General features: G+C 38.3%; 1 protein-coding gene across 9 annotated transcripts in view; it reads right to left on the bottom strand.

The window, feature by feature from the left end:
- Positions 1 to 27,361, bottom strand: part of PHACTR4 (phosphatase and actin regulator 4) — a 116,968-nt gene that overhangs the window by 38,355 nt on the left and 51,252 nt on the right. Inside the window, exon 2 of one of the 9 annotated variants that reach the window (XM_030872379.3) lies at positions 8,114 to 8,400. The exons of the other annotated variants lie outside the window; for them this stretch is intronic. Coding sequence (XP_030728239.2) covers positions 8,114 to 8,159 — 46 coding nt within the window. The 5' untranslated portion in view covers positions 8,160 to 8,400. The remainder of the gene's footprint in view (positions 1 to 8,113; positions 8,401 to 27,361) is intronic. 9 annotated transcript variants of the gene reach the window in all.

The raw sequence follows: 27,361 nt of genomic DNA on the forward strand, positions 1-27,361 counted from the left end.
TGGAACAGGACAGAAAGCCCAGAGATAAACCCATGCACCTATGGTCAACTAATCTACGACAAAGGAGGCAAGGATATACAATGGAGAGAAGACAATCTCTTCAATAAGTGGCGCTGGGAAAACTGGACAGCTACATGTAAAAGAATGATATTAGAACACTCCTTAACACCATACACAAAAATAAGCTCAAAATGGGTTAGAGAACTAAACGTAAGACTGGACATTATAAAACTCTTACAGGAAAACATAGGAAGAACACTTTTTGACATAAGTCACAGCAAGATCTTTTTTGATCCACCTCCTAGAGTTATGGAAATAGAAACAAAAATAAACAAATGGGACCTAATGAAACTTAAAATCTTTTGCAAAGCAAAGGAAACTACAAACAAGACGAAAAGACAACCCTCAGAATGGGAGAAAATATTTGCAAACGAATCAACGGACAAAGGATTAATCTCCAAAATATATAAACAGCTCATGCAGCTCGATATTAACAAAACAAACAACCCAATCGAAAAATGAGCAGACCTAAATAGACATTTCTCCAAAGATGACATACAGATGGCCAAGAAGCACATGAAAAGCTGCTCAACATCACTAATTATTAGAGAACTGCAAATCAAAACTACAATGAGGTATCACCTCACACCAGTTAGAATGGGCATCATAAGAAAATCTAGAAACAATAACTGCTGGAGAGGGTGTGGAGAAAAGGGAACCCTCTTGCACTGTTGGTGGGAATGTAAATTGATACAGCCACTATGGAGAACAGTATGGAAGTTCCTTAAAAAACTAAAAATAGAATTACCTTATGACCCAGCAATCCCACTACTGGGCATATACCCTGAGAAAACCATAATTCAAAAAGACACATGCACTCCAATGTTCACTGCAGCACTATTTACAACAGCCAAGTCATGGAAGCAACCTAAATGCCCATCGACAGATGAATGGATAAAGAAGATGTGGTACATATATACAATGGAATATTACTCAGACAGGGACGAAACTGGGGCATTTGTAGAGACGTGGATGGATCTAGAGACTGTCATATAGAGTAAAGTAAGTCAGAAAAACAAATATCATATATTAACGCATATATGTGTGGAACCTAGAAAAATGGTACAGTTGAACCGGTTTCCAGGGCAAAAAAAGAGATACAGCTGTAGAGAACAAACGTATGGACACCAAGGGGGTAAAGTGGCGGGCAGGGGGGAGCAGTGTTGGTGGTGGGATGAATTGGGAAATCGGAATTGACATATATACACTAATATGTATAAAATAGATAACTAATAAGAACCTTCTGTATAAAAAAAAATAAAATTCAAAAATTCAAAAAAAAAAAGGAGAATGCAAAGAACTAAATGAAAATGTAAATATAATTTGATGATAGGACTACAGGATATCTGTGCTTCTTCTAGCTTCTTTTATTTTGTGTGTGTGTGTTTTTTTATTTTACAGTGAACATGTATGGCTTTTATAATTGGAATAAAAACAAATTTACTTTGAAAGTGGGAGCTTTCAAATCATAACAGTTTATAAAGTCCAGCATATATATAAGTACATAAAAGAAAGCAATTCTTTCTAAACATTAGGTTCCTATAAAAATGAATTATTTCCGGGCTTCTCTGGTGGCACAGTGGTTAAGAATCCACCTGCCAATGCAGGGGACACGGGTTCGAGCCCTGGTCCAGGAAGATCTCACATGCTGCGGAGCGACTAAGCTCGTGTGCCACAACTACTGAGCTTGCGCTCTAGAGCCCGCGAGGCACAGCTACTGAGCCCACGTGCCACAACTACTGAAGCCCACGTGCTTAGAGCCCGTGCTCCACAACAAGACAAGCCACTGCAGCGAGAAACCCACGCACTGCAACGAAGAGTAGCCCTCGCTCGCCACAACTAGAGAAAGCCTGCGCTCAGCAACAAAGACCCAATGCAGCCAAAAAAAAAAAAAAAAAGAATTATTTCCTACATAAAAATCATAGTCTGAAGTATTAAGCAAATTAAACCATTCAAGGACATTTTCTTGGAGTAGTGACACATGTTAAAGTAAGTAGGTTTGGATCATCCAAACAACAGTTTCTAGTCCTACATTCTTTTAAGAATACCACCCTTGTTCACCATGAGTACAATCTTGTGCTAAAGGAGCTAGAGACCAAATTTAACGGTAATCTAAATTCACCAGGTGTAAACTTTTCAGCTGTGGAATAAAGAGTTTTAAAGTATGCATAAATTCTTGAGAGCAGTGGCTGATTAGATCTAATTGAAGCCACTAATCTCCGTAGCATTCTTGGATCCACTGAAACTATTCAGGCTTCCTACTGTGAATTTTTGTCTGACTTTAAGAAAATTCAATTGCATCACTTAGAAAACTGCAATAGAAAGAAAGAGAAACTGATGGATGAATAAATTATACAAGAAAAAGTATACTCAGGTATTGAGAAACCATCTTTTTTATTTTATTTTATTTTGGTGGTACGCGGGCCTCTCACTGTTGTGGCCTCTCCCGTTGCGGAGCACAGGCTCCGGACGCACAGGCTCAGCGGCCATGGCTCACAGGCCCAGCCACTCTGCGGCATGTGAGATCTTCCCGGTCCGGGGCACGAACCCGTGTCCCCTGCATCGGCAGGCGGACTCTCAACCACTGCGCCATCAGGGAAGTCCCGATCTTTTTTATTCTTAATGATACAATTACACCTCAAATATTGTTTCTGTACTCATAAATAAAAGGCTTAGGGAGGTGAATTTGAAACTGTTCATAAGCAAACCTGCACATCAACCAAATATTTGTTCTCAGCAATTCTGATTTTATGACCATCTCCCTCCCATTTCCAATTTTTAAAAATTAATTAATTTATTTTTGGCTGCACTGGGTCTTTGTTGCTGTGCACGTGCTTTCTCTAGTTGCGGCAAGCGGGGGCCACTCTTCATTGCCGTCCGCGGGCTTCTCCTTGCGGTGGCTTCTCTTGTTGCAGAGTACAGGCTCTAGGCACGCGGCTTCAGTAGTTGTGGCATGCAGGCTCAGTAGTTGTGGCTTGCGGGCTCTAGAGTGCAGGCTCAGTAGTTGTGGTGAACGGCCTTGCTCCGTGGCATGTGGGATCTTCAGGGACCAGGGCTCAAACCCGTGTCCCCTGCACTGGCAGGCTGATTCTTAACCACTGAGCCACCAGGGAAGCCCCTATTTCCAATTTGACAGAAGAAATACAGGCTTGGAGTCACATTTGGATACCCCACTGTTTCTATTTAAACTCAGTATGGAATTTAAAATGTCCTCATGGTCCCATTCTGTTTTCCAATGAGAACCAAAACAAGGTGGCTTTTCCCTCCTTGTTTCCCTTTGTTTGCCAGAAAACAGGGTGTAGAATGCTGGCTATAGTTTTAGGATTGTGTGTTCCAAGGAAGTCATGCAGCCGCAGGCCACTAGGAAAGCAATTCACAGAGTTGGAGGTCTTGGTGTTTTTTGGAGGGGGTGGAGTTAGGAGAGGAAGATAACTAATTACAGTTGGGAGTTTCCAGTTTGAGAAGTACCGTGAAACTATGCCCTGGTGTTTAAACTACTTACTCCCTCCTCCAAGTTGTAGCTAGCACCTCACATTTCAGAGGCTTGTTTCTTATTTCACATATTATGCAGAGTTCTAGCAGTTTCTTTCTTCAACCCTAAGTTTTTTCCTGGTCAACATTTAATTCAATGTTTTTTAGTTCAAGTTTAGTTGTTCCAGGTGAATTTCTGAGGTGATTTTAAAATAAATGTATAGTATTATTAAAAAATAACTTAGCACTTTTCATCTTCAGATAAACTATTTGCTACAGATACATGTTATACCTACATTACTTGCTAGAGATAAGGGATAAAACAGGGTTAGACGGTAAACCTAGTTCATTTGAGAATCTGATTTACAACCAATTAGTCATTCACGTTGGAAGGCAAGGTAAGGCACAGGCAATTGTAGTTGACAGATAACTTAGTTTTCAAGATAGCCTTCACTACCCACTCCCCTTCACTAGGCTTAGTAATAAGCAACAAAATTACTGGGACCGTCTTAGTTCCACACCTATTTCTTATACCTTGTCGGGTCTTAAAAAATGTGTAGATTTAAAGTGTATAAAATTCTCTCATTTTACCCCCAAAACTTTTAATAATCAGTTATTGTCCAAAACTTAAAAATACATAGCTTTGTGCAACGAGATACATACTCCATTATCAAGAGGTACCAATTATCTTTTTTTTTTTAAGTTTAAGGTATATGGCATAATGGTTTGACTTAAGTATATTGTGGCCAATTACTTTTATAATCTAATGGGTCTGTTTAATTATCTTTTATGCCCATCCAGCTTGAAACAGATCTTGCTTTTATACAATCATTTTAACAGCATTAGAATTCTGTAAATGCAGAACACTAATTTATGGTACTTACACTATTGTACTTATACTCATTTTTGCCTTCTGAAAGAGGATTATTATTGAATTTAAAAAACTGTTTTAGAAAACTGCAACAAAATTACAGAAAGCAAAACCTGCCACTAATGAACAAAGCAGGCTTTGTCTAGAGCAGGCCCATAACTTCCCTTGGAAATACTGCATAGTTCTGACCTTTGGGAAATAGAACTGGGCAAAGCACTCAAGAAGATAGCCAGGGAGAAGGTCTCTCTCTGTACCTGCAGGTACAATTAGGTCTGAGGTTCCAACTCTGGGAAAAGAGATCTTTGACCGTAACTACGTCAAGAAGTGATGCTGCTTTACTCTGGCAATTTGATATGTATACTTTTTTGATAAAAGTTCTAAGTTGAGAGAAAGGTTTTAAGGTGAGGTGCCAGAAAATATATTCTCTCAAGGAAAAAAACTTTAAACCTATCAAAATTAACCTGCAAGTAGAAAGAGTACTGTTGTGACAATAGGCCATTCAGAAAATCTACTGAAGCAGAAAGAGGGAATAATAATTTTTGATTGGTATTCAACAGAAAATCCTTTAAGGAGTACATGACAGACCCCTAACACTTTCTCTTGATTCCTGGATTACATGAAGAAAGTATACCTGTTCCTTCTCTCTCAGAAGCATTTATTTTTAGATCTAGATAGGTATGAGAAATGTCTCTGATAATTCTGGTGACCAAATAATGCCAAATGTTCTTCTTTCAAGTCTCATGAAGAAGTTTATTTTTAATTAATCCATCTATTATTTATTTCTATGTTAATATTGTTCTATAGCTACATGAAAATTTATTCATCCAGCAATCTCCTTACTAACTTTGCCTCCAAATAACAAAATTATTTCTAAAGCACCTTTCCCAAAACCACTCCTATTCTCATGTGGGAGAACACATAACAACAAATTTCAGAGTAAAATGAATTGAATACTGATGGAAAAGGAATGAAGGAAAGAGGAAATATTACAACAGTGGTCCCCAACCTTTTTGCCACCAGGGACCAGTTTCGTGGAAGACAACTTTTCCATGGATGGGGGGATGCGTGGGGGATGGTTCAGGCAGTAATATGAATGAGGGGATATTGGTATGCGGCCCGGGGATTGGGAACTCCCGTATTACAATATGACATCTTTTAAAGCAATATATTCTTATACAAAGGAAAAGTGGGGAAAAAAGAGGCTAATTATTGAGTGGAAGGTATATGATGGGGAAAATAAAAAAAGAGCTAGAGAGAGGGAATGGAAAGTTAGAGAGAGAAGGAAAGTTCCAGCTTAAATGGTTGGGTAGAATTCACTAAAATTCTTGGTACTTCCCTGGTGGTCCAGTGGCTAAGACTCCATGCTCCCAATGTAGGGGGCTGGGTTCGATCCCTGGTCAGGGAACTTGATCCCACATGCATGCTGCAACTAAGGGTTCGCATGCTGCAACTAAAGATCCCGTGTGCCGCAACTAAGACCCGGCTCAGCTAAATAAATAAATAAATATCTTTGGTCTTGTGCCTAATTTAAGGACATGTGCTAAATCAGCTGGTTTTTTTTTTTTAGCTGTTTGTTTTAATATGATACATAGTAAAGGATTCTAGTGAACACAGAAACAGCTTTTTATGTTGATTGAGAACTACAAAGTATTATTTGAAAGTTTTATCTCAGTAAATCTTTTTTTTGGCTGCGCTGCACGGCTTGCGGGATCTCAGTTCCCAGACCAGGGATTGAACCTGCGATGTGGCAGTGGAAGCCCAGAATCCTAACCACTAGGCCACCAGGGAACTCCCCACTTCACAGGACTTTTATTAGGATTATTGGTAGAAGGAAAAATTGATGAATGATGAGCCCTACTTTTTTTTAATAGGCAGAAAAAATTTGAAACTTTATCTGTTGAGATGAAATTTTTTGTCTAGTATATAGATATTAAATCGGCATTCTTCATAAATATTACCACTCATTAGTACGCTGTACCTGCTTACCCATTTCTTGCTTTTCAAAGACCTTTCATTTCCATCTCATAGATAAATGCCTAGCATGATTTACATCCTGACTTGTTAACAGAGAACCACCTTTGTAGTAGAAACCACAGGAGAATTTAGTGGCCCAAAAGGGAATTTACCAAATTCAGGAGAGTGGTTACCTCTGGGAGCAAACAAGCAAAATGCCATCATAAGGGAATGTAGGCATAGAGAGAGGGGTGGGGTGGGATATAACTCTGTTTTTAATTTCATCTCAAGCTGAGTAGAGGCCCCAGAGGGTCCTTTATATTTTCCTCTATACCCTTTTCTAGCCATTGGGTTGGCCAAAAAGTTCATTTGGGTTTTTCCATTAACATCGTATGAATTTTTCGGCCAACCCAATGAGAACGATTTCATTAAGGGAATAAAAACAAAACAAAACAACTGAGCTACTGAATTGATATGGACCCAGCCCTGGTGATCAAAGTAAAGTAAGTCAAGTTCTGATTTCAGTCCTAAAAATCTGTGGCTGAATGACTCACTTTGCGATCCATGTGCTTCAGTTTCAATAAAATATGAAAAGTACTTTGTAGGAATTTCATCTGGAAAGTTCTCAGGGGAAAACATACCTTTAGAAATGAAATTACATTAAATCATGAGACACATTTGGGCGTGTTACCTGTGTTCCCACACTTTATGGTTTTCTTTAAAGTCACTAACATTTTTCATTTCTGGGGGGAAAAAAAAGCACCCTGGGACTGAACATGTTTTCTGCTGCTTCGTAAATCAAAGAGAAGGTATAAGAAGGTATGAATCTTAAAAAAAAAAAAAAAAGTATAATGTCAAGGAATGATTCACAGGCTTTTCCCCACTTTGTTTATATTTAGGAAGCCTTTAATGAGCATCCACTTAAATCTATCTTTCCCACCTTTCTATCTTCATTTTATACAAAACCCCGCAAGGTTGGGAAAATGAGTCTTTTAGTGACAGTGGACTTCCATTTCACTTACATGCTTTGAAACTCTGGCTACACTTATCAGCCTGGTCTCCAGCTATCTCTGAGACAATAACACTTCAAACGCAAAGCACTGCCTTCAGCAATGTTTATACCAAGTATTGCCTTATGAGAAACGGAAACACCAGCACAATGGAAAAAGCCTGAGACTTATTTGGAAAATGTATAACTGAGTCTAAAAAATTAAGTCAAATCTCAAAAATGGTCCTGTCGGGAATTCCCTGGTGGTCCAGTGGTTAGGACTCTGTGCTTCACTTCAGGGGGCCTGGTGGAACTGGTCGGGGGAACTAAGATCCCGCATGCTGCAGCCAACAAAACAAAACAAAACAAAACAGGTCCTGTTTATAGAAGTCAACAATTCTAATGCTATACCACACGTATATATCAGCTGCCCAAGTCCTGCAAAAGAGCAGTAAAACACCATTGATTTCTAAACACGAGTTCCTGTAGCACTTATGTTCTGCAAGGGCAAGAAATTAACAGATGGTTTACTAGCAATATTGTCTTTAAAAAGTCCAAAAGGATTCAGTAAAACACAACTATGAGTGGTAAATTAATATAACTGAATGAAAAATTAACTTATTTTTCATTTATTCTTCACAAAGTGATAAACATCCCAAAGTTAAAAACATCAAAATCCTCATATTCAAATTCCTATAAAATAGTCAACTTCACCTACAGATCTGCCTTGCCTCTGTCAAGATTTTGTTTCTTTGCGTTCTATTACTCACCAACTCCATCTGGATTTACCGGTCTGGAGATGTCAGCTTGCCCCATGATTACGTTGTCTCATGTGTCTCACAACAACAAATTGTCCCCGACCAAAGCGAACTTTTCTTAAACGATAAATCCACGTAAGGAGGGGACATGCACTCCTCTCTCAGTGTCACCGCCAGACATCAGGAAATGGCAGGAAGTCAGTTAATCCGCAGGAGTTTCTGTTTCCCTGTATCCCGGACAAGGCACTGGTGTTTCTCACAAATATGTCTTCACGCTGGCTCTCTTCACACAGGAATGCCTGTCATTCCAGAGTGCACACTGTGAAGAGCTCAAGTGCAGGAGGGGGAGGAGACTGCCAACCACATTCTAGCTGCTGAGCGGCACAGCCCTCAAAGTCCACACCTACTTTTTCTGACACTGAGCTGGGTTACAACTTTCCAGACTCACAGTCACGAAGAAAGGGAGGCTGCTCAAGAGTCTACCAAAGAATTTGTAAATTTAATCACACAAAAAACATCAGGGTTATGCGTAAGCAAGCTGATGGGAGCAGAAGTCCATTCAAAGGTACATTTTAGATACAAGCTTATCTCAAAATCAGACCATTCTGACATTTCACTGCTTGCTCTAAAACTGTATTTCGTACCTGTGAGTGGCATACTCAGAGCAGAATAAGATCTGTGTATTGGGAATTAATAACATTAGGAACAATATTTTAGAATTAAATATACCTTTTCTAAAAATAAAAAGAAACATTTCTGAAAATTTTGCTTACTAAAATAGTAAACTAGAAATGAATATTTTAAGGTATTATGCAATATTTCTCTTTCTGCTAAAGTTCAATAATGATCTTGAGGAATACAAAACTATAGGGAGTAGCCCTACGTGCTGCATATAATACACAGGCAGTATCAGCTAACCACATGCAGCAATGGAAGGGCCAGCCTGCATGCTGATTTTTTTTTATTCAGATATAACTAATTTATATACAGTCATATACATAAATATTAAGGATATATAGCTTGATGAATTTAACATCTGAAGGTAAAGGGGGAACTAACAATTCTGAGCACTGTATTAAGGAGTTTTATACTATGTCCTTTAATTATCACCACAAATAAACAGGCATTGTGAAGAATATATTACTTACCCTATTATCAGATGAGAATAAGGCTACTGAGGTTAAATCCTGTGTTTGTCAAAGCCCTAATATTCCATTAACAAATGACAGCTACCCCTAAAACTGAGCTTTTAGTTTAAAACTTTGTTCTCCAAACTGAGATTTCGGAAAGATTTCTAGTATCTGGATTTTTCCTTTGCCTTTCCTTAGCACCTGCTCCTCTTTCCCCATTACCTTATCTCTATTATCTGCTTTTGATTAAAAAAGTAGCAAAGGTAAGGAATAGGAAACGACAATGCTAAGGCATCAGTAAGAAAAAAAAAGTGTACACTTGGGCGAAACTCAGTTGTTAGTACTGGTAATAGTAAAAAAAATTATGACATTGACCATTAAAATAGGAAAGGATGAAAGGAAAAAAACAGCGAAATTTTCCATTAAAAGAATGCGCCAATCTAAGAATGTCAAATTCCTTCTAAGCTGGCCCTTACATTTATAAGCCTAAAAGCAGATCATGTGCAAGAGCACCACCCACTACTGTAAAATGGGGAAGCAAAAGGTGGCAAATGCATTGCCCAGCACCTAGCAGGTGCTCAGCATATTGTAGTTATCATCATCATGCAGACAATACAGCATATTGTTTAAGAAGATGAACTTTGGAGGCAGACTAAAATTTTAATTCCAGATCTGTTACTAGCTGTTAACACTAGGCAAGTTATTTCACCTCCCTGAGCCTCAGTTTCCTCATTTGTAAAGTGGGCATAACAATACTTACCAGTACAAGGCATTAAATGACATGAACAGAAATAAAGCACTTTGTAATGTGCCTGGCACATGGAAAGCTCTCAATAAATGCAAGCAATACCTATCACAGCTGTTATAGTAAAAAAAAAAAAAAAAAAACAAGTCAAAAAAGGAGAGGGCAGGTCAGGGGCAGCCAGACAATGGTACATGGCAGAAAACCCAGTCATTACAAGGAGGTTAGTCAGAAACGGAAGAGGATGACATTTCTGTACCATGAATCCAGAGAGCAAACTGGAAGAAGCAGGCCAAGGAGGAAGTGTGAACACAATCAGGTTGGTGCACAGAAACATTAAACAGATGGAACAGCCCAGATGTGTGTATTATCATGAATTAGTTCAAACCAGGCACATTAAACACACACACACACACACACACACACAGAGCCCAGAAACAGTATTACAGAATCTAGTTCATGTTGACAGAGTTATACAAGAGTAGAACAGATAGATTTAAGGATCCTCATATGGCTGCTGTTTACCACCTGCCAAATTTAAATGTCCAACTTGACTTGGCTCACTGCTGATCTTGGGTATTTGAAAGCAGCAATAAACTCAAAGATTAGAAAAAGAATTCTTAGTGATCATTTGGCTCAATCTCCTATTCTTTACGGAAGAAGGAAATTGAGGGTTCAAGAGGTTAAATGCTTTGCTCAGAGCCAGAACTAAAACCCAAGACTCCTGATTCTAACTCCAGGACTCACTTTGGCTCTTGTATAAATGGCCAAGGAAATATTTATTTCCTAAAGATATATTCATTTCCCAGGGAAGTCCACACTCTACAACAATGACAAATCTCTCAGAGATTCTAATTCTGTCACCTATGGACCAAACCAACACATGTTCCCTAATCAGCATGCTTCAGTTTCATTTTAACAATCAATATTTACTTTGTGCTGACAAAAGCAGACAAGCAGGGAGAGGGGAAAGTATTGGCCTACTAATGGCTTTAAAATTTAACAATAAGGCCTTGTGTTCATTCTAGTTTTCCATGTATTACATTTTAGAAATGCAAAGGTAACTCTCACTTCAACTTTATAAGAAGTAGACAACTCTCTCTTAAGTGTCACCTAATAAGATATTCTCTTTTTAGAGTACTTTTCTTCCACAGCTTATTGCCTCAAGGAATGGGGCAAGTAACAGATTAAAATTTGTGAATCTCTTCCTATTTTATTTAGGGAAAGAGCAAAAAAGGCCTTATAAAGTTTAATATGCAAAGGAATCTACGTTACAGCTTAGATTTAGATAGCAATTGAAGCCCCCAAGCAGTCTCATTTTATCGAAGAACTGTTTCTAAACAAACACTGCTGAGCATTCAAAACCTTTAGTGACACTTACAATTCCAAAACTTTTTATTGGCCAGCACATCAGACACTAACGTGAGAACATGCTTTATGTTGTCAATAAACAGTTTACAAGATCAATCACAAAAGTATAATGCTTCCATTTAAATGTAATTTTATGCTGAGGTACCTATATAAATTGGCTTACCTAGGAGAGTAAACTCTTCGCTATTTCAATTACATCTCCCTCAGCTTAATTCAGCATACCACTTTAAGTTTGAGATGTCTCAAGGAGGTGAGCTCTAGTGAGAGGTTGGGAAGAAGGTCACTTTCCTCTTGGAAAGGCTGACCAACAGAAATTATTAACAGGTCACACGGATACATATTCAAGTAAAAGACTAATTTTCAACTTCTTTATATATAATTGAGGGTGGGAGCAGCTTTCTATTCTTTATTCCACCATCTAACTCTAATCTAGTCTGGCTGGCTCTGAATAGGAGATAAAATCCTACAATTAATAACCTTTGTCTCATATTCCATGTGGAAATTAGAAAGCCTTGCTAGTCACTTGTAAACTCTTCATTGTCTCATCTATTTGTACAAACCACTCCCTTGGCCTGGAATTTCTTTCCCAGATCCATCTAGGGAACTCCTACCCATCCTTTAAGAATTGGCTCAAATGTTGCTTCCACTATTAAGAGTCTTTTCTTAGTCACTCAAGCAGAATTCAGACAAAGATTTCCTGATCACTGATTATGTGCCCAGCAATGCTCTGGAACTAAAAAGAATAGTTTTTGTCCTTAAGGTGATTACAGTTCAAATAAGTAGGATCAACAATAGAGCATGATAAGTACCTAGGTGCTACACAAACACATATTGATGGGGCTGGGGGCATCTAGCTTTCTCATGAGAGATGAGAGAAAATATCTTGAATTAAGTGACTTCTAAAATCTGAGAGAGTCAGTCGTAGAAGGAATAACAGAGGTGAGAAAAAGGTAAGGGCAGCAAGAGATAAGACTGTAGAGGTAAAGAGCTGCTCATGACGGATGTATCACCCTAAACTGCAATGATCTTCTGACTTCTCTGCTGGGCAGGAACCATGACGTGCCTACACTTAAGCCCTCAGTGCCTGGCAGGACTCAGTGCACGGTGGACATGCAAAAAGTATTTATTAACCTTGAGGACAAGGGAAGAAACAGCATTCCTCAACTTTAAGCTTTGCTCACAGAATCTGGTAGCAAAAGACAGTTAAGGCAAAAAGGCCACAGACGAAGGGTGGAAGAAATGTCAAGACCATAGACTAGTTTATCATTCCAAACAATCTTGAGAACTACTGTGAAACTCTCAATTCTCTGTGAAAAAATGGCATGCTTATGATGGTTTTTGAGAATTTACTGCTTTGCAAGTCGTAATAACTTTCAAAGAAGACAAATGTGTCAGGTGAATGTTTACATAAACCCTCATATAATCACGACTGCTAGGCTCAAGATCCTCAGCAGAAAGCACTTCTACTCCATGTGAACTAGCCGGAAGAACAGGCTGAAAGACAGAGATTAAAGTTAAGGGGGAGCCACTGGTACCACCAGATACTCATCCCTCTTACTCCCAACGACACTGGTTTCTTTCTGTGGCTGGCTCATTGGAGGCAAAAAATGAACACACGCGCCACCTATTCTACATCAAATACTGTAACTCTTGTCCCCTGCCTACCCCCACTTCCAGAAGGAAGCATGGCTTACCAACGGAGGAAAGCTTTCGAGGCTTTGGAGTTACATATACATAACTATGTAAAATTTCAGCTTTTCCATTTGCTGATTAGGTGACTCTGAACAATTACTTAACTTATATGAGATAGAGATAATTACTCAGAGTTTTTGTGAGGATCAAATAAGAGAAATCTCTAAATTATAGTCTGATGACTGAAAGTGCTTAATATATTTGGATCCTTCTCACCTCACTTAGATTCTTCATATAAATGACTCCTCCCCTCCACCGAATGCTTACATTTAAGTACCACCATTCCTTAGGAAAAAATGGGGAGGTCTGCTATGCCTTTACATCACAGTGGCTATACATATGGCAGGCATGAAGTAATGTATATGTTTGCAAACCTACAGTATGTTGGACTGTGTTTATGGGAGAAAGAAACTGAAATTATGCCAGCAGGACTGCTTTCAGATCCATGGAATAAGAGACCTCAGGCTAGGAAATTGGAGCTACAGAAATTCTTTTTGCTTTCTCTTAAAGTTTTTGTTTTGAAGACAATAAATTCTTAAGGATGCCCTAGTGGTCAGGAGATGTTTCTAGAACTGAGGAGTTAGTTATAAAAATTATAGTAAGCAGGAAAGTTTCAGTTAAGAAAGATGAAACATTTCTCTCTGGTTGGGTTAAGGGATTAGGTAGTTCCTCAGAGTACAGTAGAGTCAGTGGAAAAGGTAGGCGTAGATGAAAATGAGAATTAGCTGAATGGGTACTTCCCTGGTGGCTCAGTGGTTAAGAATCCTCCTGCCAACGCAGGGCACACGGGTTCGAGCCCTGGTCCAGGAATATCCCACATGCTGCGGAGCAACTAAGCCCGTGCACCACAACTACTGAGCCTGCGCTCTAGAGCCTGCGAGCAACAACTACCGAGCCCGCACACCACAACTACTGAAGCCTGCACACCTAAAGCCTGTGCTCTGCAACAAGAGAAGCCATGGCAATGAGAAGCCCATGCACCGCAACGAAGACCCAACGCAGCCAAAAATAAATAAATTAATTAATTTTAAAAAATCCTAATTAAGAAAAAAGAACTAGCTGAATGGAGATGAGAAGAAGTGGAAAAAAAATTGAGCAAAAAGATTCACAGGTTGTGTGGATGAGGGAAAAAGGGAAATGAGAAGAGGATACAAATGACATTTATCAAACTTTAATCCACTATGTGACATCAAGCACCTGAATCAAATTATTGCCAAGCTCCCTTCAGGTTCTGAAATTCTACAGCAGAGTCAAACTAATGACAACTAATTCAGTGTTCTGTTTCAAATAATGGTTCCAAGAAATGTTTTATTACGGAAGAGAACAGTGGCCATGGTGCACTTTATATAGCTAATCCAACTCAATGTTTGCCATAGAATGCAAAATAAGTGCTTAATGAATTGGGGTATTATTATTGGGAAACCACAATCCTCATTTATTCATTCCACAAAAAATGTCCTGAGCACCTCTAAAGTATCAGTTACTGTTCTAGGTGTTGGAAACACTGACTGGATACAAAGAGGGAAAAATCTATGCCTTCTTTCTAGTATGTTAGACGGTGATAAGTGCTATAGAAAAAAAATTACTCAGGGAAAGGGAATACAATGGGCTGAGAAAGAGGGTGCTAAATTATGAACTGTGCAAGCAGAAGGGCCTCATTGGGAAGATGACATATAAACAAAGACCTGAAGTAAACAACACATTCCTCAATTAACGTACTAAAAGTAGATATTAATTACAACTATAGTATATTTTAATGACTGGTCAGTGAAGTAAGGGTTATCAAACAGGCTGCTCAGTTCTCAAATATTTAAAGATGTGCTGTCTAATACTGTGGTCACTAGTTACGAATGATTATTTATATGTATATTAATATGTAATACATTTATATTAAACACAATTTGCAATTCAGTTTCTCAGTTGTACTAGCCACATTTCACACATGGCCACCACATTGCACGATGCAGATCTAGAACATTTCCATCACTGCACAAAGTTCTATCAGACAGGCCAAACCCAAAGTATTTTTAAAGTACACTTACAAGTCTTCCAGTAACAATGCAAAACAGAGTATTTCATCAGCACGTGGTATCTATTTTCCATGGCACCAATGACTAAACACTAACTACTAGAGGCAGTATACTCCAAAGGAACACTGACAGTTAAAAAAAAAAAAGCTTCCTTTTATTCAGTCACAAACTATTGAGCTATTTATACTCACAATCTTTGATACTCTTACTTTAACAGTTGAATTACTGTTTCTTTTCCTAGTAACACTCAAGCAAAGTCTTTGACTATTAATAACAACTCAAAGCTCAGGGAAGGATGGTTTTATTTCAATTTAAAGATCTACTGAGAATTATATCCATTTGTTACCAATTGAAAATTAACAACCTCCATCTTACTGGCCATCCATTTAATATTCTATCTACCCCAAATAGTATTTTTTCATGTAGTTACAGTGAAAGTGATTGAGAAATCTTAATCTTAAAGAAAAAAAAAATTTAATAAAACCACATGATATTCATAAAAACTAAGTCCCAAGTGGCCTCTGTCTACTAAGGAACCTGGAGGTATCAATGATGTGTAGAAACTAACCAGTCAGAAATCAAGGAGCTGCCCGTCACAGGGTTTTGAAACACTGAATGTTCTCCAGTAAAGTGGCATTCATTGCTGATGACTCAGAGATGACTACTAGTCGATGCCACGTCTCTCCTTCCTTCTCTCTTTCATAACTCTTTCTAACTCATTTGGTTCTCAGTTTCACTTTCAGACAGTGAGAAAGAAATCCAAATATTACCAACACTCAGCCACATATCCAGTGGAAATACAATAAGTCTGATGATAGCTATAACATTTGTAAAAGTTATTCAGAAATTTCTAACAAGAAATCTCCTTAAACATTCTTTTCTGGTACACGTGCAGGAGAATACAGACTTCATCTTCTACTAAATAAAAATTCTGAGTAATGAACACCTGGTTACACTGTGAGTCAGCAGTAATTCTACAAAAGAACCAAGGATGACCATATAAATGAATGGTGTTTCTATCAAACTTGTTCCAGCCAGTAATTCAAATGTACTTTATTCTTTGTTTTCCATGTAAGAAATATCCATCTCTTTTATACCATTCTCTTCCCTCAAAATTCTCAAACTTTCACAACCACAGAACCTAGGGGGTGAGGTACGGGAGAAAAGAAAGGCTATGTATATAATTTCTAAATTCAAAGAGAAATAGTGTTTTGGATTATACATACCTTTGCTTCTAAATCTTGTAAAATAAAATAAAAAAAAGTAACAGTGAAACACCTTAACACTTTAGGAAAACAATGTATGAGGTCAGAGAAAATATGAACAACCTGTCCCTTTGCTCATCTGTCTATGTTAAAGCAATGAGCCCAAACCTAGTTTAACCTTTCTGAAAAGCTAATCTATATTAGTGCTACCGGGTCTATAAAAATGTAGTCACCAAATAAAACCATCTAAGATGCAAATCTGATTACTGTTTTTTCAGCCTAAAAATAAGTTCCTTTGTTGAAAAAGCCCCAAATGGATCCAATTAGCTATTAAACACTTTACCCATTCTCATCTTGTTCCCAGGCCTAGGCACCAAGAGCCTTCAGAATACCACCTATCCTAAAATCCAAATTGCTGACAACCAAGTTTGTTGTGTTGATTTGTAGTGAATGAAAAGAAAAAAAAGATAAAGGACTAAAATGATTCTTCTGGGATTTATTCACTTGGGACAAAAAGTCTTCTATTTATAAATCCCAGTCTGACAGAATTTATTTGTGGATCACAGCTTTCAAATGTGACATCCTTTTATGTGTGTTTGGGACAGTAATAATTTCCTTCTTACCTGACTCCAGTTTTGTCCCTTTCTGATCTATTCTCAACAGTGGTACCACCATGACCTTTACAAAAACACAAATCTGACAGGACTCTTCATAGCTTATTAAAAATCCTTCAAGACCTGGCCCAATGTCTATCTTTCTTTCTTTTTTTTGTTTAATTTTTACCGGAGTATAGTTGATTTACAATGTTGCGTTAGTTTCAGGTATACAGCAAAGTGAATCAGTTATACATATATCCACTCTTTTTTAGATTCTTTTCCCATACAGGCCATTACAGAGTATTGAGTAGAGTTCCCAGTGTTATACAGTAGGTTCTTATTAGTTATTTTATATACAGCAGTGTGTGTATGTCAATCCCAATCTCCCAATTTATCCCCCCCCCCTTGGTAACCATAAGTTTGTTTTCTACATCTGTGACTCTATTTCTGTTTTGTAAATAAGTTCATTTGTACCATTTTTTAGATTCCACATATAAGTGATATCAAATATTTGTCTTTCTCTGTGTGTCTTACTTCACTCAGTATGACAATCTCTAGGTCCATCCATGTTGCTGCACTAATGCTTATCTTTCTGTCTAACCTTTTCTCTCACCACTCTCCCATGCCTGCTGTCTTTTAAGTTCTATTCCAAACCACTTGGAATTCTTAAATGATGATATATTTGCCCAGGTCTATCTATCTATGCATCTGCTCTTTTAGCTGCCTAAAATGTCCTCTCCCTCCATTCTTTAATCTGGCTAACTCCCACTCCTTCAAAATTCAGTTTATGTTTCACTTCCTCTAGGAATCGCTCCTTGAACATCTACCTTTCTATACTTAAGACTGAATTATGCACCCCTTCGGTACTCTGAAGTCACCCTGTATATACCTCTACATATAGGGGTATAAATCACTTTTGTTAAAATTATCTACTTACTTATTTGTCTCTCCTACATTCTTTGAACAGACTGTCTTTATATCCTCAGCTAGTAACATACTTCTCAGCACATAGAAGGCATTCAATAAATTTTTTTTTAAATGGAGGGAGGCAAACGGAAAGTAAGATCTTTCACTAGTTTAGCTTGTTAAGTGTCCCTTTCAGATTATGGAGTATTTGTTTTGGGAAACATGCCAGGCCTGTAGGTACTGAACATATTATAATAAATCACTGAACAGTTTCATGACAAACAGGAAAGAAAAAGACATATAATTGAGATTATCTTGCTAACTTAGCTATGGGTTACATGTTACTATAAATTCACTTCCATAGATGCTTACAGTGACATAATCTTCTAATTACTCTTGCTTTTAGACTTATAAAAAACTGATTTAAAAAAATAGCTCTACTTTTCTTCTAGTTCCTAAGAGAAACAAAAGGACTAAAGTAGCGCCACGAGTTTTTAATCACTCAAAGCTGATTTCTGGTCTCTGCTTCTTCTCCCCTTCATTCCTGTTTTCTGGTTTCTGATCATTTCATTAAATGGTAAAAGTTTCCATCAAAAAAATCAAAACATAAAGAAAATAATACTAAACTCAAAATGATTTACTGTTACATATGAACATCTCTAACAAAAGATCTGACGAAAAAGAAAGCTAAAGCTTAGAAAAGGTAAATTAAGTTCAACTTCCTATGCATTCCTTCTCCCCATTCTCTACGGATAATAATAGCTAACATTAATCGACCATGTATTATAATGCCAGGGACTATTCTAAGTGTTTTGTTTTGTCTAATTCTTACAACAAGGCTATAAGAAGGATACCACTTATTATCCCCATTTAGTAGTTGAGGAAACTAAGTCACCCAGGGGTAAACCTGTCCAAGGAGTTCATAGCTAATAAACGGCAAAGCTAAGGTTCATATCTAAGTAATCTGGATGTGAATCTCCACTCCCAACTACTACAAGATAGTTTGTACTACGAAATGGACTTTGAATTCACACAATACCTCCTAGGTGTTTAGATAAGAACATTTATTTTTAACCTTATAAAAACTTTAGGAGGTAGTACTTTATTTATTTATTTATCTATCTATTTATTTATTTAGGGCTGTGTTGGGTCTTCATTTCTGTGCGAGGGCTTTCTCTAGTTGTGGCAAGCGGGGGCCACTTCATCGCGGTGCACGGGCCTCTCACTATCGTGGCCTCTCTTGTTGAGGAGCACAGGCTCCAGACGCGCAGGCTCAGTAGTTGTGGCTCTCGGGCATAGCTGCTCCGCGGCATGTGGGATCTTCCCAGACCAGGGCTCGAACCTGTGTCCCCTGCATTAGCAGGCAGATTCTCAACCACTGCACCACCAGGGAAGCCCAGGAGGTAGTACTTTAACAAAAGTAAAATTCAGGTACAGAACAGTTATGTGAATTGCCCAAAATGACAATGTTAAAATTAAAAACACCAACAATTTGTTCTTTTAGCTTACCCCTGATATTTCCAGTATGACTACCAAAAAGAATGATGTTTCTTATCTCAAAATCAATTTTTAAAGGAATTACTTAGAAAATAAGTGAAAGGTCTAGAATCAAGAGAAGTTGGCTATATGGGATACAGACATTTCTACTACCCCTCAAACCAAATCTAGAAAAAAATACTTCAGGCCCAATACTGCATGAGAAACCCAAATTACTGAAGCACAGGTTTACATCTTTAACCCACATGTATGCTACTGGGAGCAATCATGATTAGCAATGTACAAGTGTGCTTCACCACCATGTACTCCTTAGGGAGTACCATACTCCCTAAGGTACTTAGGAGCCCCTAGTTTTTCCTATTTCTCCATGTTCACCAAATTTTCCTGTTAGATATGAGACAAAAACAATTAAAACAAAAAAACTCTACTTAAAGTCATCAGTATTAAACTGTTCAAACAACACAGATATAGAAAAGGCAATATAGATGCTATAAAGCAAGTTTTGTTTTAATAATTTCCTTAAGTACAAGTCATGTTGAATAACATGGCATGAAATTCCAATAACACAATTATTTTTATCTGTATAAAAACACTTACTCATTCTGCCTAGCATTAATAGTTTTTAATCTCCTCTCTGAGTGATGAAACTATATCTTATTCTTTTTTTAAAATTAATTTTTATTGGAGTATGGCTGCTTTACAATATTCTGTTAGCCTCCACTGCACAACAAAATAGATCAGCCACACATACAGATATCCCCTCCCTTTTGGACTTCCCTCCCATTTAGGTTACCACAGTGCATTAGGTAGAGTTCCCTGTGCTATACAGTATGTTCCCATCAGTTGTCTATTTTATACATAGCATCAGTAATGTATATTTGTCAATCCCAGTCTCCCAATTCCTGCCTCCCCACCCCTTTCTCCCTTGGTATCCATACATTTGTTCTCTACGTCTATGTCTCTACTTCTGCTTTGCAAATAAGATCACCTATACCATTTTTCTAGATTCTTCACATATGCCTTATTATATGTTATTTGCTTTTCTCTTTCTGACTTACTTCACTCTGTATGACACTCTCTAGGTCCATCCACATCTCTACAAATGACCCAATTTCATTCCTTTTTATGGCTGAGTAATATTCCATTTATATATGCACCACATCTTCTTTATCCATTCCTCTGTTGAGGGACATTTAGCTTGCTTCCATGTCCTAGCTATTGTAAACAGCGCTGCTATGAACATTGGGGTGCATGTGTATTTTTAAATTATGGTTTTCTCTAGGTATATACCCAGTAGTGGGATTGTTGGGTCATTTGGTGAAAGTATATCTTATTCTTTTTTTGTTTGTTTTTTTTGTCCTTCATGGCAGCTAGGGCAATGTGCCTGGGAAAATTTATTAAATGAATTAATGAATCACTCAGCCAGCCAATCACCCACCCATCCGCTTTTTCACCTTTTGATTGGTTAGGGTATGTAGTGAGTATGACAATAAATTATCAAGCAAAACCAACTGGACTTCACTGTAACCAATGTTAAGCTACTGGCCCTGGATGCATTATGAGATTATAACTAGAAGTAACAAGCACACACCAAAGCGCTTCACCCCAGCAAGAATGTCTTTTCTTTGGTGCCACTTTTCTCCTTTACTATTTAAGACATAATTCTTACGGGTTCTTGCTATTCAAGCCCTTTGATTATCCAGCTCTATACTGAAGAGGGAAAAGACTGACCTGGGGTGGGTGGCGGGGTGTAAAATGGACAAAATAAAGCTGCTAGACCCATCTGCTTTACACCATTTAAATTCTTTTGGGAGATCAAAGAAGAAAAACAGAAGATACACAATCATCAAAAGAAACCTAAATCTGAAATTTTATAATGTTTGAATAGTCAAATAAAATGCAGTATTTATTTAATATTCTCATGCAGTGAAAAAAAAGAAAGCTGTAGCTACAGACTGCAATCTGATATGATGTCACTCTGGCTACCAAGAGATACACACACTAGTTTGATGAGGAAAAAACAAAACACAACTCTTTGGGACTTCCCTGGTGGTCCACTGGGTAAGACTCCGCACTCCCAATGCAGGGGGCCTGGGTTCGATCCCTGGTCGGGGAACTAGATCCTGCATACATGACGCAACTAAAGAGTTTGCATGCCACAGCTAAGAATCTGCATGCCGCAACCAAGAAGACTGCAAACCATGCCTAAGAGCCTGTATGCCACAACGAAGATCCTGCATGCCGCAACTAAGATCCGATGCAGCCAGAATAAATAAATATTAAACACATACACATACACACGCATTATACTACTATCCCCCTCTTTTAATGGAAGCCTCCATTACGGGGTGTGTACGTGTGTGCACATCTGTGCGTGTTTTGAACTCCACTGATGTTTCATGTTGCAATCTTGTAAAACCTATCCTGCCTTTGAATCAAGTCAAAGCTCTATCATGAAAGGCCATTTTTAGTATGATAGAACTCTAGAGGGCCAAGAAGCCAACCACTGAGGTTGTTTTGAAACTAATGGTCCACCGCCTAATGGGAAATGTTCATATAAGTTTTATTACCAACTTTTAAATCCCACTGATCATACTTAACCTGAATTTGAAGTAAAGTTGAAGAAAAACATTTATTTATATTTTTATTTTGGCCGTGCCATGGGGCTTGCGGGATCTTAGTTCCCCGACTAGGAATTGAACCCATGCCCCCTGCAACAGTGCAGAGTCTTAACCACTGGACCGGCAAGGAAGTCCCACTCACCACTTACTATTAAACCATAAAAATTTCAAGAACTTTAAAGTTTTCTTTTCTTTAATAAAAATAATACACACTTTTAAATCTGAATATGCCAATACACTGTGCTGTGCACACTGCTGTTTATCAAGGTTATTTCTTTAAGTAAATTGGGTAGATGGACACTCATAAATTTTCTTATTTCTTGACGTAACGCCTTTATTTACTTATCTATGATAGCAAATTTCTAGTTTTATAAGTTATGTACTTTTCTTGGGCTTCCCTGGTGGCGCAGTGGTTGGGAGTCCGCCTGCCGATGCAGGGGACACGGGTTCGTGCCCCGGTCCGGGAGGATCCCACATGCTGCAGAGCAGCTGGGCCCGTGAACCATGGCCGCTGAGCCTGCGCGTTCGGAGCCTGTGTTGTGCAACGCGAGAGGCCACAACAGTGAGAGGCCCGCGTACCACAAAAAAAAAAAAAAAAAAAATTTATTCTAATAGATATAAAAATTTTATGATTCATTTTTGAACATTTAGTTTGCATTTATCAGCCATGTTACTGAATTCTTTTTCAGTTGATTCTTTTGGGAATATTTTTCTGAAGAGAGAATAATACTAGCCAACAACTATATACTTATTCTGTTTGTTATTGGAAACATACCTCTAATGATTGCTCATCTTACTGCACTAAGAACCCCCAAAATAATGTTAAATAAAGTAACAGTGGGCATTCTTGTCTTGTTCTTGCTCTAGTGGACATTTCTTCAGTATTTCACTGGTAAGTGTGCTAGTGTCTCTTGGTTTCAGATAGCTATTCTTTATCATATTAAAGGATTATGCAAGCATATTATAAAAGAAAAAAATGAACTAAAAGGATATACACAACATTCATGTTATGGGTTGTCACTGGAGAGTAGTGGTCAAAGGAGATTATAACTAACTTTTATAAATATGCCCTAATGTTACCAATTTTAAAATCAATTGAGTAGAAATATAGGTTCTTGTTATTATTTAAATATTTTAGAATAAAAATAAATTATCCTATTCTTAGTGTAATAAAAGCTTTGAGTGGAATAGTTGAACTTTATCAAAAATTTTTGTGATCAGTAGAGATAAGCATATCGTTTTCCTCCTGTTTTTTTGACTTATCAATGTACTAATGTGTTATTATTTATAGTTTCCTTAATATAATACTTAGATCTTGAAAGAATTCCTCTTGGTTATATTCTTTTAATATACTGAGAGATCTGACATATCCAATGGGGAAAAAAGCAGTTCTAATCAGTATGTTAAAATAACTATATAGCTATAGTAATATAGTTATCTATAACTATATAGATAACTGCTCTAGAAAAAAACATGGAAGTAAATATATCAAAATATTATCAGTAGTTACCACAGGGTGGAAAGATCAAGTGTGACTTAAATTTTTCTACTTTACACCACTTTATATTTTCCAGAGGAAATATGTATTGTTTTTGAAATCAGAAAAAAATATAATAATGACTTGAATTTAATCTGCAAGTACTTTATACAGACTTTCTACAACTATATTCATTAAGTGAGATAGGAAAAATTTCAATTTTCTTTTTGCACTATCTTTGTCAGCTCTCAGTTATCAAGATTTTATAAAATAAATGAGTGTACTTTCTTTTTCTCTACAGTGTGTGATATAGCATTATAATTATTTGCTTCTTCAAACAATTAATGAAACTGTCCGTAAGAATCACTGGGGGACTTCCCTAGTGGTCCAGCGGTAAAGAATCCACCTTTCAATGCAGGGGACACGGGTTTGGTCCCTGGTAAGGGAACTAAGATCTCACATGCCACAGAGCAACTAAGCCCACATGCCACAACTACTGAGCTCATGCGCCTCAACAAGAGAGCCCATGTGCCACAAACTACAGAGCCCATGCACCCTGGAGCCTGCACGCCACAACTAGAGAGAGAAAACCCGCTGCCACAACTAGAGAGAGGCCTATGCACCACAATGAAGAGCCTGTGTGCTGCAACAAAGGATAGCACATGCCTCAACAAAGATCCCGTGTGCTGCAACTAAGACCCGACACAGCCAAAAAAAGAAAAAGAAAAACAAACAAACAACTCACTGGGCTTAGATACATTTTAACATTTCGACCATGCCTGTTAGTCTATATGGGATTTTCATGTCTTGAGTCACTTTAGTAAATTATATTTCCCTAGAAAATTACCTATTTAATCAGGAATTTATTAATAAAGGTGTAAAAGTATGCAGTGGACAAAGGAGAATATTTTCAACTTCATACCATATACAAAAGTTAACTCGAAAAGAATCATTGATCTAAATGTAAAACCTAAAAAGATAAAACATCTTGAAGGAAAAACAAAAATATCTTTCTGACCCTGAGTTGAACAAAGATTTCTTAGAAGATAAGGAACACTAACCAAAAAAGAAAAAAATGGACTTCATCAATTAAAAACGTCTGCTAATAAGACAAACCACAGGCTGGGAAAAAAACATTTGTGTAGTAACACTTATAAAGAACTTGTATGTGGACCATGTAAAAAACTCTCATGGGCTTCCCTGGTGGCACAGTGGCTGAGAGTCCGCCTGCCGATGCAGGGGACACGGGTTCGTGCCCCGGTCCGGGAAGATCCCACATGCCGCGGAGTGGCTAGGCCCATGAGCCATGGCCGCTGAGCCTGCGCGTCCGGAGCCTGTGCTCCGCAGCGGGAGAGGCCACAGCAGTGAGAGGCCCGCATACCGCAAAAAAACAAAAAAACTCTCACAACTCAATAATAAGAAAATAAGCCAATTTTTAAAAAGATCAAGATCTGAACAGACATTTCATCAGAGAAAAGATATGCATGGCAAATAAACACATGAAAAGTTACTCAATATTATTAGTCATGAGGAAACTGCATATTAAAACCACAATGAGATACCGCTATACACCTATTAGAATGGCCAAAATCCAAAACACTGACAGCACCAACTGCTGGAGCAATAGGAGCTCTCATTCATTGCTGATGGGAACTCAAATAGTACAGCCACTCAGGAAGACAATCTGGCAGTTTCTTAAAAAACTAAACATACCCTTACCATACATTCCAACTGTACCCTTGGTATTTACCCAAATAATTGAAAACTTGTATCCACATAAAACCTACACACAGATGTTTATAGCAACTTTATTCATAACTGCCATAATTTGGAAGCAACCAAGATGCTCTTCAGTAGGTAAAGGATAAATAAGCCATGACACATCCAAACAATGGAATATTTTTCAGTGCTAAAAAGAAAAGAGCTATCAAGCCACGAAAAGAGGAACCTTAAATGCATACTACTAGGTGACAGAAGGCAATCTGAAAAAGCTACGTATGGGGGCTTCCCTGGTGGCGCAGCAGTTGAGAGTCTGCCTGCCGATGCAGGGGACATGGGTTCGTGCCCCGGTCTGGGAAGATCCCACATGCCGCGGAGCGGCTGGGCCCATGAGCCATGGCCGCTGAGCCTGCGTGTCCAGAGCCTGTGCTACGGAACGGGAGAGGCCACAACAGTGAGAGGCCCACGTAAAAAAAAAAAAAAAAAAAAAAAAAAGCTACGTATGAAAAAGCTACTGTATGATTCCAACTTTATGACATTATGGAAAATTAAACTTAAAAGCTTTTGCACAGCAAAGGAAACCATAAACAAGACAAAAAGACAACCCTCAGGATGGGAGAAAATATTTGCAAATGAAACAACAAAGGATTAATCTCCAAAATATACAAACAGCTCATGGAGCTCAATATCAAAAAAACAAACAATCCAATTTAAAAATGGGAGGAAGACCTAAATAGACATTTCACCAAGGAAGACATACAGATGGCCAAGAGGCACATGAAAAGATGCTCAACATCACTAATTATTAGAGAAATGCAAATCAAAACTACAATGAGGTATCACTTCACACTGGTCAGAATGGCCATTATCAAAAAATCTAGAAACAATAAATGCTGGAAAGGGTGTGGTGAAAAGGGAACCCTCCTGCACTGTTGCTAGGAATGTAAATTGATAGAACCACTATGGAAAACAGTATGGAGGTTCCTTAAAAAACTAAAAATAGAACTACCGTATGACCCAGCAATCCCACTACTGGGCACATACCCTGAGAAAACCATAATTCAAAAAGAGACATGTAGGGCTTCCCTGGTGGCACAGTGGTTAGGAATCTGCCTGCCAATGCAGGGGACACGGGTTCGAGCCCTGTCTGGTCCGGGAAGATCCCACATGCTGCGGAGCAACTAAGTCCGTGTGCCACAGCTACTGAGCCTGCGCTCTAGAGCCTGTGAGCCACAACTACTGAGCCCGCGTGCCTAGAGCCAGTGCTCCGCAGAAAGAGAAGCCACTGCAATGAGAAGCCTGCACACCACAACGAAGAGTAGCCCCCACTCGCTGTAACTAGAGAAAGCATGTGCATAGCAATGAAGACCCAACACAGCCAAAAATCAATAAATAAAATAAATAAATTTAAAAAAAAGAGAGACATGTACCACAATGTACATTGCAGCACTATTTTCAATAGCCAGGACATGGAACCAAACTAAATGTTCATCGACAGATGAATGGATAAAGATGTGGCACATATATACAACAGAATATTACTCCGCCATAAAAAGGAACGAAATTGAGTTATTTGTAGTGAGGTGGATGGACCTAGAGTCTGTCATACAGAGTGAAGTAAGTCAGAAAGAGAAAAACAAATACCGTATGCTAACACATATATATGGAATCTAAAAAAAAAAAAAAAATGGTACTGATGAACCTAGTTGCAGGGCAGGAATAAAGAGGTAGACATATAAAATGGACTTGAGGACATGGGGTGGGAGGGGGAAGCTGGGGCGAAGTGAGAGTAGCATCGACATATATACACTACCGAATGTAGAATAGTTGGCTGGTGGAAAGCAGCAGCACAGCACAGGGAGATTGGCTCGGTGCTTTGCGATGACCTAGAGGGGTGGGATAGGGAGGATGGGAGGGAGACTCAAGAGGGAGGGGATATGGGGACATCTGTATGCATATGGCTGATTCGCTTTGTTCTGCAACAGAAACTAACCCAGTATTGTGAAGCAATTATACTCCAATAAAGATCTACTAAAAAATAAAACCCAAAAAAATATGGAAAAAAAAGGCATGAAAGGAATGAACTACTGATACATGCAACATGTATGAATCCTGACAGCTTTCTGCTAAGTGAAAAACCAGACAAAAGGCTACATATTGGGGCTTCCCTGGTGGCGCAGTGGTTGAGAGTCCGCCTGCTGATGCAGGGGACATGGGTTTGTGCCCTGGTCCGGGAAGATCCCACATGCCGTGGAGTGGCTGGGCCCGTGAGCC

Source organism: Globicephala melas, chromosome 1 (genome assembly GCF_963455315.2).
Source record: "Globicephala melas chromosome 1, mGloMel1.2, whole genome shotgun sequence".
NCBI lineage: Eukaryota > Metazoa > Chordata > Mammalia > Artiodactyla > Delphinidae > Globicephala > Globicephala melas.